Below are 12,007 nucleotides of genomic sequence, written 5' to 3'. Positions count from 1 at the left end.
GTAGATATAACTTTAAACATTCCTTTACTTTCATGTCTTTCCAGTTATCCCAGAGCCGATCTGTTTTCTGATTAGTCTGCTGGTTCCAATCAGAATGGGAAATTTTACTTATGTGTAGTTTTTTTATTATTACTTCCACATATATAGGCTGTAATTGTGCACTTGATAAATGTGATGTCCTAAGAAACCTCCTAAAATTAATATCATCAGGTAGATATACAGTGGCAAAAGCTATTTTTGAGGTATTGTTAACTGACATCTAATTGTGTTTGAATTCCCAAGTGTCTCCTTTACACCACCCGTTGCAGTTCCCGAAGTGTGTTGATACATATTGAGGCAGCGAAGAGTAGTCTTGACCTCAACAGTGAGGTTCCGCCAGCAGCGAATGCCTGTCATGGTATTAACTCCCCATCAACACAAGTCAACTGCAGTTTGACTAAAACTGTGGTTATCTGAATGAACCTTCTTGATGACGAGAAGATGGTTGGACATATGCCAGCCTTCTTAGATAGGCTACAAAGCACTGGACTCCCCAGTCTCTCCTTGGTTTTAGAATTTAGTATAGTGGTCCACAGCAGAATTCTATGGGTTTGGACAAAGTGCATTTTCCCCTCTTCTCTGAAATAGCAATCTCAGCTAGGAACATGCTGTATTAAAGTCAAAATTGCCATGTGCTTCCTTGCCTCCATTGAGAGTGAAACAGTGCTCAATTCTTTTAAAGTACACTACTGTTACTTTAAAAAAAAGATAATATTATTTCCTCATTTGCAGGTATCTGGATGGGAACCAGTTTACACTGATTCCTAAGGAACTCTCTAACTACAAACATTTAACGCTCATGTAAGTAATGTATGCTGTGTTTCTTTCATGAAACGCTATTCCGTTTCACAAAAACAGGGAGAGCGAGGGGCAGAGATGTAGTGAACCTTTCAGATAATATAAATCATTCACAGGGAGCCGCTCCCTCCTCGCTCACTGTGTGGTTCTGGTTACTGGTTGCTTCTTCATTATGTGTCAGTCAGGCAAAGGCACTCCTAGGAAAAGGTCTTCCTCTTCAAATTACAAATATGATTAAGTCTGTGTTTCAAAGAACTGGAAAAATGCAGCAAAGAGGATACTTCTATTCATAATGATCATGGGCTATTTTATGACAAACCAAGGAAAGAAAAAATAGAAAACAGTATTTTTATTCTTGACTTTAAGCAAAAGTTGGTAGATGGTAGTAGTCTTACTGAAAATATAAACCCAGCTTACTAGGTTTAATTCTCTTATATAATAAATTATGGATTAAGTTATGGGCTTCCAGGGTTCAAATTCATGTTTGTAGCCCATATTATACCATATTTAAGAAAATTTGACAAAGATGTTGCCATTCTGAATATAAATTTCAAAGTTCTGAATTTTTTGTTTGGCTTGATCCCCTAAAATAACATCTTTTTTGTTAATGTACATAAATAATATTTTTTAAAGTTTTAAGTAGAAGATTACATTTAAAACATACAAATATTTCAATCTAGTTAAGGGCAAACTAGTTTTAAAATATATATAATTTTATCCTCTATACTGTTACACTTATAGTAGCCTTGATAGGAATTGATAAAATTTCACAAAACAAAATATTTGCAACAATAGTGAATATAAAGGGATATACTTAATCTTTAGGTTAAGTCTATCTGATTTTAGAGTAAATATGACTGATTTAGGAGGCAGATTTGTAGTATTTCTGTAATAAGGAGGTTTATTCCTAATTAGTGAATTCTAAAAACCAAGGTAGCAGAAAATGTTACATTTCTTAATGTAAATGTTAACATAGAGAGGTGGGAGGTTAATTGAATGATGTTAATAATTTTTAATGTTCCTTAAAAATATGGGAAAACACTTTGGAAAAAGTATGCAGGCCTATTTTAAAAAATTATGAAATTAAGAAAAAACAAGAATAAGGTGTCATGTTCTGACTTTAGTATTTATTTAATAGCAGCAAGAAGTGATTATATACATTTCGTTCAGTTAAATAAACCATTAAATTGCTGTAATTTCTAAAGGGTCACTTAAGCAGAATTGGGTCATTTATGGGACAGCATGTGATTATTTAAAACCAATTTGAAGATGAAAAATGAGAATTTGCAGATCCACAAATAGTTTAACCCAGGAATCATTATACAGCTGCAGGCAAGTAATTTTGCTGATAGAGGTATAGTAATTTACATTTAAATTTTAGGTATAGCACGTTAGCAATTCAGGAAATGTATTGGGTTGGCCAAAATGTCTGTATTGTTTTTTCCATAAAATAAAAGACACATTTTCACCAATAACTTTATTGATTTGAGCATGTCGGCTATTTCCCTCATGGTATAACATTGATTGTCTTTAATTACTCTCTCGACTGCATCGCTATCAACTTCAGCTGGTCGAATTGACCATGGAGTATTGTCCAGCCAGAAACCTGCAGCATAAAACTTCAAAACTTCGCAAACCACTTTTGACACATTCGATCATTCACGGCACCTACTCCATATACTGCACAAATCTTTTTCTGTTTCAGTTGTATTTTTACCTTTCTTGAAATAATACAGCATAATAGGAAGTCTGTCTAGAAGGTATCCAGACATGTCTTATGAAAAATAGAGACATTTATTAAAGAAGATACAAGAAACATTATATAGAGGACAATGACACCTCAGTCCCCTTCCAAGTAGGCACCTTGGGACCTCACACAGTTCTCCCAGTCTCCATCAGCTGCCCTGTTATATTTTCCTGAGTTCCATCAACAGTCTGAAATCTCTTCCCTTTCAAAGGTGATTTTAGTTTTGGGAAAATCCAGAAGTTGTAGGGTGCCATATCTGGGCTATAGGGAGCTGAGTCACTTGGTTGATTTGATGGATGTTTCACCAAAAAACTCTGCACAAGATGTAAAATTCATGAGCAGACATGTTGTCACGGTGAAGCTGCCAATCAGCAGTTGCCCATAGCCACGCTCTTTTGAGTCATTTGAATAGTTTCCACAGAGGAACATTCAAGCTTAATCTTAAATCTTATGAAGATTCACTGGTCTACTCACTCAGTGATTTTGAAACTGATGGCCACACAGTACACATACATGCTCACTCAACGGCCACTACTATCCCCACTGACTAGTACAGTGAAGTCATTATTGTTCATGTGTACCCACTCCACTCCATCCTCCTTGGCTGCCACGTTACATCAATGTCTTGCAAACCGTCCTCATTATATTAACAGTGGCTGGACTTTTTCTGGACAGACCTTCTATGCTGAAAATGTTACTTATTTTCTTCCATCTTCAATGTTAAAATGGCAACACAAAAATTCACCAATTCCAATAAGTATTTTTAGAATGCATGTTGATATGTCACAATACAATCTGACAAAATTGTTTTGAATGAAGTTAAAGACAACTAAGCACTACTAGAACTATCTTACAGAAAAATTTAGAAAAAATTAAGAAAAAACAAAGAAATTAAGAAAAAGCCAAAAAAAATTTTGGCTAATTTTTCTAAAGCAAAACACAAAATTTGTACGTCATATATTATTACATTGCACTATATATTACATTTGTATATATTGTTATATTATGTTACATATATTGCATATATAATAATAATAAAATAAGTTTACTATATGTAAATTATAAGTCATAGTACAAAATTCACTTATAAATAGCCATTTAGCATTTGTAAAAACTTAATGTCTCTCATTTACTTATGGTGCATTAAACAGATATTTACTGAGGACCTGCTATGTGGTAGTGACTTTGCTAAGGGCAAAGCTTTTAATTGTGGCATTGTTTTTAATGATGGCATTGTGAAGGTAATTAAATGAGGGATGCTTTCAGCTATCAAGTCTGACTGTGTATTAGAGAGGATATGCTCCAATAAAGATAAAGCCTGTACACCTGGTGGAACTTTCCAGAACAAAGGTTTCTTTCTCACCTCTAAAATGTGCCCATTGTATTGGCTACCCGGCCTCCACACATCTCTGCCCTGGAACTGGACAAGTGTCACAGGGTCTGGAGAACAAGGTCACCGAGCCTTACAGGAGAAGAGAAGGGATGTGGAGAAGTGAGCTCCCTCTAAATCTGTGCTGAAGGGAACCTGGCTCCAGTGCCCACACTTGCCTGGCCAGAGCGAGGTGTTTGGTCCCTTCTAATTTCAACAGACCAGGGCATGAATAACATCACCGTCTACTCCAGAGGGTGACCCAGTATTCTGTCATGTCCAGATAGAAGTGGAGTGCTAACAGTGCTGCCATGACTGTGAAACAAAAGAGCTTTTCTTTTTAGGAATCACTCATATTTCAGTTTCTGTGGTAACAATAGACTCCATCTCTGTTTCTCTTTTAGAGACTTAAGTAACAACCGGATAAGCACCCTTTCTAACCAGAGCTTCAGCAACATGACCCAGCTCCTCACCTTGTGAGTGTGACAACGTGGTACCAAGTTTCTTGTTAATTCACTGGACACATTGCATTTCCTAGATGTTGGATATTCCTGATAAACAAGACAGATAGTGCCTCTGCCCTCATGGGATGTAATGCTTTTTGGGAGAGGCAAATAATTCCTCAGTAAGCCAAAAAATGCGGGGCGTTGCAAAAAAAATGTTGGGTCCTGTAAAACACAGAAAGAATACTGTAGACTTGCAGTGGGGTTAGGAGAGATGTGTAAGCAAGCATCTGGAGAGAGTGACTTCCAGGTGGGCGTAGTCCAGGCATCAGCACCCAGCCGCAGGAGGAAGTCCTTGGGACTGTGGTTAGGAAAAAAATAGGCTGTATTAGGGACACAACACAAATATTTTTAAAAAATAGGATGTGTCATTATTCTCAATTTATAAGATGCTAAAATAAGCCTTTCATTAACTGCTTTATTTTAAAAATGATATTTGGCCATTTGAGGATGCCTGGGTAAGATAAGTTGGCTTATGTGTGCTTTCAGGATTCTCAGCTACAACCGTCTGAGATGTATTCCCCCTCGAACCTTCGATGGATTGAAGTCTCTTCGATTACTGTAAGTATCTTATGTTCAGCAAAATAACTCTTTTCTCAGGGGTTGAGTCTATTTAATGATTTAACTGCTTTGTTGATTCGTGGGTGTTTCAGATATATGCATTGGGATTTACTACAAACTTGGAGAATCATATCTCATTGTATTATTATACAACTGCTTTGATTTGGACAATATAATTTTCTCTCCTGTAATACTTGTTTTTGCTCTAGCTGTTTATCTGATAATATGTAATACTTATATGTAAATTTTGCATAGAGCCAACTAATTTTTTTAAATGTAGGAACTTTGGTTTCTTTACTGACTTCATAATATATAAATTTTAAATTATGTGAAATAAATATGATTCTCAATCCCAGCACCCTCCCCAAGAACTTACTGTTACACAATTTGACGTTCTTTTCTGGTCTTCCTGTGTACACATTTGGTTTGATATGGTGACAGAGGTATGCCTCTGGCTATATACATTTTAAAAACATAGATATAACTTGTTCTGCCACATCTTCACTCTCAGATGTTTTACGTCCAACTTTTCCTTACTCTCTATGGCACTCTAAAGAACATCCCACAGGTTCACTCTGGTGCGAATGTGCTGGGATTACAGCAGTGATTTGGGGTCGGCAGTTACTGTCAAGTCCACTGGGAAAAAGTACCAAAAATCACTGTCATGTTGTCCTGCTTGCAAGATTTTGTCACTTTACAAATTTATTTTTTCCACCAACTGTTGAATAGAGTTCCTGGTTTAAAGCACTCTTGCAAATATTGAATATTATCAATCTTTTTATTTTTGTCGTGTGATAAATGGAACTTTATTTTTCATTTCTACTTTAATTTGCAATTCCAATCACTAGAACATTTGAGTATATTTTATTTTTTTATTGAACATTGATGCTGATGAATCTATGGGCCTGATGATATCATTTCCCAGGTTTATTGGGTACTTTTTCCTTTTCTTATTAATGTGCATATTTTTATCTATCTAGCATTCGGCTATAAATTTACAGGTCTTTTCACAGAGGAATTACTCCTCGTATTGTATATATGGTGCAAATATTTTCTATTCTGTCCCTGACATATAATCTTTCATATTATGAATGTATTTTATGTAGTCAAAAATTTGTCAACCCTTTTCATTATGATTTCTGAGTTTATGGAGTACTTTCATTTACTCCATTTCATTTAGTGCACTTTAGTTTTATTTTTACACTTAACTCTTCAATCTAGAATTTAATCTGTGCATATGATGTGAGGTAGGAACTAACTTTTTGCTCTCCAAAATAGATATCCAGTCGTACCACGACTATTTGTTGATTAGACCATTTTGTCTGCACTGAGTTAAAATGCTTATTATAAACTGAAGTGCGTACATGCATGGGGGTTTTATGAACTCTCTGAATTCTAGGAAATTTAATTTTGCTTTTCTTGCTTTCAGTTCTTTACATGGAAATGACATTTCTGTTGTGCCTGAAGGTGCTTTCAATGACCTTTCTGCATTATCACACCTGTGAGTACCTAGTTCCCCTTGTGGGTTTAGGTGTGAAACTGCCCCTGACCAGTGAGTTGGGAGCCCAGGTACTGTGGTTCACTTTTTATGGTCACATCTTCACATGTGATTAGTTTCACCTTTAACAAAAATGTAAAGATTTTCAATATACATGTGGTATACTCCATAAGATAGCCTTAATTTATTAATTTTGCCCTTACTCCCCATTAGTTGAGTTCTCTTAGCTTACAAAAAAAGTATTTCTTTTTGCAAACATGGCTTTCCTAACTTCCTAGCTGATGCCTTTTCTCTTGATGTTCTCTGAATATTGGCTCTTCCTTGATTCAATTTCTTGAAATCCAGCTTTTCTAATTTATACCCCAACCTCTTTCATGAAGCCTATCCTGATTTGCTGAAAGAGGATTCATTTATTTAGCAAATATTCAACACTGAGTATGGCACAGTGAGAAAATTAATTAGACACAACTCAAGACTTTATAGTGTGGTAGAGGGAAATAGCCAAATCCTCATGTTGAGTGAATTTTTTTCCTTTGTATCGCCATATTTCTTGGAAGTACAATTGAATATAGGATAAAAGGGGGTCCCAAAACTCACCTGGGTCAAATTCCATTATTCTGTTATTTTTAGTTGTATGTTAAGACGTTGGCAAACCTGGAAGCAAGTCAGGGGAATAGTCCTGGAATTCAAAGTGTTCTTATATCAGGTTGACTTGGCATCTACCGGGAGCAGTTCTCTGCTTTACTTTAAGTATCAATGTCAGCTGGTTCCCAGTCCCCAGAAAAGGTTTCCTGCCCTGTTCACTCTTGGCATTGCCCTTCTCTCCAAAACCCACCAAATCCCAAGAAAAGAAGATGCGTAGAAATTGAGGAAGGGGGTGGACATAGGATAGGAGTTGGTTGTCAATCGCGCTGCTGCATGTGAATTCGCCCTATGTGTAGGTCTTTGTAGCTCTGACTGTTTCGGGCCTCCTTCCATGAACCTTAGGTCCTGGGAGGCAAAACCCTCATTGTTTTCATATTTGAGCCCCAACAGCTACCTCAAAGTCATGGTCAGGGCCACTCTTTTGAAAAACTACAGGGATATCAGTTGCCTGAGACACAAAGTTGATGAAAACTAGCACTTCAGGGTATAAGACTGTAGCGCTGCTCAGCAGATGGGGCACCTTAGGGCGGGAAGTGGCCATATGTTTGCCTTGGGGCGGTGGAAAGGTGTGGCTTGAAAGGAGCAGAATGTTCCTCGGTATGACCACCCCACACTAGGGAGGGCAGTTTGAATCTTCTCTGTCATGATGTGTTCTAGTCAGTCGTGTGTTTAATCTGTGCTTTTGTCTTTCACTCCCTAGACTGTGAAGGGCTCTGCTCTAGTCATTTTTCCTTCTGCATTCCCTGACCTAGGACTTAGAAAAGGCCATTAAACATGAGTTCAAATGACTCAAAAACATCATTTGCTCATTTTTAATCTAGAAGAAGGGTTTGAATATGACACGTATTTGAGTATAACATGTAGTCCAATTTTTGGCTACAGTCGGGCTAAAATTACAATATAAACTATTATGGCTTTATAAGCATATTTTGATGGTTTTCTAATAAAAGAGTAAAATTAATATTGCTTAGACCGTAGACCTAAAATATGACTAATTGGAAGTTAATTATCCATCAGAGTTAGTCAGGTTTTAAATGGCACTTTATATTTCTCTTGTGCCCAAACTTGGCAGTTTTACAAACCCATTGGTTAACTTGTTTGGCCTCAGTTTCTTCGTCTTTAAATGGGATATTAACAGTAAGAGGGAAGCTACTTTGGACCAAGTGAGGAAATTCATGTAAATTAGTGGCCTAGCACAGTTACTGCCTTTGGGGGGATGCAGTTCGTGCTAGTATCGTGGTGATTACTTTTCTTGCAATTGACGTGAGGAGGGACCAAAGCTCTAAATGAATCACTTCCTGAAGCAACATGCATCCAACTAAAGTCTGAATCAGCTCTGGTGGGCTAGCTTTATGCATCTTTATTATTTCACGTTTATTCTTATCTTTGTGCCTTTGTACTTATTAGATTTTTACCCCAAAACACCCTTTCCAATATTTCCCACCTACTTGGCCATCTACAAGCCTAGTCATATTTAACCACCACTCCCTGCCCTGCCACAAGAGGACTTATCCTCTGTTCAGAGGCATCTTGTGCATAAATATTTCTACTGGAGCACTTCTAAATGACACTTTATGGCACTTATGAGCGTATGTTGCAGAAGGAGATCTTTGGAGTTAATGTCATTTTTATATTTGGGTCCCCACAACCTAGTTAGTAATTGGGTTCTCATTCAATATATGTCAAATGAAGGATGTGTTGATCTGCACCCCGTACAAACCTGTCTCTGCAAATACCAGGGGACTGTCTAAATTTCAGGTGACTAGACACTGGTGACAACTCACTAAATCTCCATTGCACACAATTCAGGAAGATGGGTAATCCGGATGCCACCATTTTCTTCTAAATTGGTTTTGTCCACAAACCCATAGAGATTTTCTACTAAGCATCCCTTTATGTTCCCTTAGAAAATAATATGCCCACACTGTGTGTGTATGTGTACACTTCTGTTTTCCAGAGCAATCGGAGCCAACCCCTTGTACTGTGACTGCAACATGCAGTGGTTATCCGACTGGGTCAAGTCAGAATACAAAGAACCTGGCATTGCTCGCTGTGCTGGTCCCGGGGAAATGGCCGATAAACTGTTACTCACAACTCCCTCCAAAAAATTTACGTGTCAAGGTATGGTTTTTAATCATTTGTATTTCTGTAAATAAGCATCTGCCTTATGAGTTTCGAAAGAAAAAGAATACCTTCCGCCCCTAGATTTTAAAGGTATAGCTGCAAAGTCCCGGTAACGAGTTACTCTTTCCACCCATGCTTGGACGAGACAGAGAGGCTACCTGCAGTGCCCCAGTCAAGGATTACACTTTTCAAATACATTGCAGAAATAGTTCACTGGAAATTACTAAGTTTTCTTTAAAATCTGTGAAGAAATGAAGAGTACACAGCTTCTGGAAATTTCTTTCATAGCCTCTAACAAGTAAAATATTTTGCTTTTGCTTTGTCTGAACATGTGCCCGGCTCCCAGGGATGCCAGGGCCCTGTGTCCTCCTGACACCAGGTAAGGAGATGAGCCCACCCGAGTGTCAGGCTGGACCTCCCCACTGGCCCCTCGTGCTGCCCTCTTCCTGGGACAATGTGGGTTTTCTTCCTTCTCTGTGTCCCCTCCCTCCCCCTTGTTTTATGTATTTGTGAATTCGAAATAGCATCTTAGTAAGACATTTTTGCCTTTATTATAAGAATAATATATGCCCAGCATAGAAAAATCTAAAGAAAAAATGTAAACAAAAGGAACATTTTATTTCTATAAAAACGAAAATGAACCATTAATCCCAATACCTAGAAGTAGCCACTGTTGAATTTGTTTTTGTATATTTTTTCCATGTTTACTAGTCAAAAGTATGGATTTAGATTTTTACCAAAAATGGAAGAGGTTATTATTCTTGTAGATATCCAAGAGGGCCACCCATAGTTACTAAATGGAGGAAATTCTTGAAACTTCCACATGTATAATCAGCCAGTGTTTATTCAACATGTCTCATGTGTAAAACTAAATCCTAGGTATCAGGGAGCATGCAGAAGTTTTTGCTGGGCTCTGGCCTTGCCAGGCTCGCAAACCTGGCTGAGAAGAGAAGCCCCCTGCGTTCACATACCCAGGCAGGAAGGCGTGTCTGAGTGGGTGACACTGTGCAGTGGGTCACAGCACGAGTGCTGCAGCCCAGCCTGATCGGTCCGGGACTGGGGACCGGGTTCTCTGTTCAGTAGTTACGGAGCTTTCCTAGTTTAGCTGCACTGCTCCTCCATTTCCTCATACGTGGGCAGAGACAATGATAGTACACACCCAAACGAGTTTAGGATTAGATGGAATCGTTGTAAAAAGCCAAATTTATATGAACTGAGGATAGAATGGTGGTTGCCAGGGGCTGGGGGAAAGGGAAGCTGGGCAGCTGGAGGTCAAAGTGTTCAAACTTTCAGTTGTGAGGATGAAATGTTCTGTACGGTGCCAGCAGTTAATGATACAATATTGTATACTTGAAAGTTGCTGAATAGATCTTAAGCATTGTCACCACACAGAAAAATGTTAACTAGGCAAGGTGACAGATGCATTAATTGTCTTAATTCCACTTCATATATGTATTTAATCATTACATTGCACACATTAAATAAATACCAGGATATTTGCCATTTATTATTTTTTAGGATATCTTTTTTCAAGATTTGATTTATTTATTTTTAGAGAGGGGAAAGGAGGGAGAAAGAGAGGGAGAGAAACATCAATGTGCAGTTGCCTCTCAAGCACCTCCTACTGGGGACCTTGCCCACAACCCGGGCATGTGCGCTGACTGGGAATCGAACTGATGACCCTCTGGTTTGCAGTCTGGCACTCAATCCACTGAGCCACACCAGCCAGAGCCATTTATTCTTCAATAAAATTTGGAAAGATATATTTTATGTGATAACTGTAAAACATGTTACCATATACACAGGAAGAACCAATATAGGTTAACTGCTGATTTTATTATTATAACACTTCAAAAGACCAGCAAAAAATGATGATGGACTGTCCATGATTTATTGATTAAAGAAGGAATTTTCAAAAACTATATTCCCTCCAAATATTTTTAACTTGGCATCTAATGCTTTTTTCCATAGCTATAAATGATTGCAAAATGTGTCATTTGCAGTGCATTGCAAAGTTTGACATTTTAGAACAAAGCTCTTCCATTATTCTTTTCAGTGTATTTGGTGGAACCTAAATATAACAGCTAATTTTAAAAGACAAAAACAAGATCCTTCTTTTTTTCCTTGAACTTCTGTTTTCTCCTTGAATCGCTATTTCCAGTACCTCGGAGTATTGTACCATTCTTTGTTACAAAACCATTTGTAAAAATTAATTTTTTTAATTTCCTACCACCAAGAATCTGTGAGTTTTTAAATTTTTCTTTTAACTAAATTATTCCCACTAATACTTGAGTCCTTGACTGGGATGATATAATTATTCACCCACATTTTAACATTGTTATTGAACATTGAAAGTAGACTTTTATTGATAATACCTCTCTGGGATTACGTGCATGGATTGCATGAGCCTTTGCAAGTAACCAGTATTTTACCTTGTTCTTTGTGACTGTAGCAATGTCCTTGGGCCGGTGGCCCATGGTGAGTCTCTGGGCAGAGAGGACCGCAATGCTTTGTAACGTGGGGGTGATTGTCATTGGGAAGGAGAAACTGCCACGCACACTTATTCTCAGAAATGTTATTGGGCAGAAGAGTTTTAGAAAGTTTGTGTGGGGAAAGTTGAGAACCCTCAGACTAGTTTTGTGACACCCTTCCTGTGCTCACGGATGCATGTACTCTATTTTTTTTAAATGCTAGTGATTAGCTGTAGTTCTTAGAGTTTGAAG

General features: G+C 37.7%; 1 protein-coding gene across 4 annotated transcripts in view; it reads left to right on the top strand.

Moving 5' to 3' along the window:
* The window catches only part of SLIT2 (slit guidance ligand 2), a 318,505-nt gene that overhangs the window by 250,649 nt on the left and 55,849 nt on the right, over nt 1-12,007 (top strand). For all 4 annotated transcript variants that reach the window (XM_037140744.2, XM_053672435.1, XM_037140742.2 and 1 more), the window contains 5 exons: nt 772-840; nt 4,358-4,429; nt 4,946-5,017; nt 6,447-6,518; nt 9,118-9,281. In XM_037140744.2, coding sequence (XP_036996639.1) covers nt 772-840; nt 4,358-4,429; nt 4,946-5,017; nt 6,447-6,518; nt 9,118-9,281 — 449 coding nt within the window. The remainder of the gene's footprint in view (nt 1-771; nt 841-4,357; nt 4,430-4,945; nt 5,018-6,446; nt 6,519-9,117; nt 9,282-12,007) is intronic.

Source organism: Artibeus jamaicensis, unplaced genomic scaffold (genome assembly GCF_021234435.1).
Source record: "Artibeus jamaicensis isolate MK-2021 breed Jamaican fruit bat unplaced genomic scaffold, CSHL_Jam_final contig_76, whole genome shotgun sequence".
NCBI classification, from domain to species: domain Eukaryota; kingdom Metazoa; phylum Chordata; class Mammalia; order Chiroptera; family Phyllostomidae; genus Artibeus; species Artibeus jamaicensis.
The sequence above is the reverse complement of the archived record's forward strand: the minus strand, read 5'-3'. Positions and strand labels throughout refer to the sequence as shown.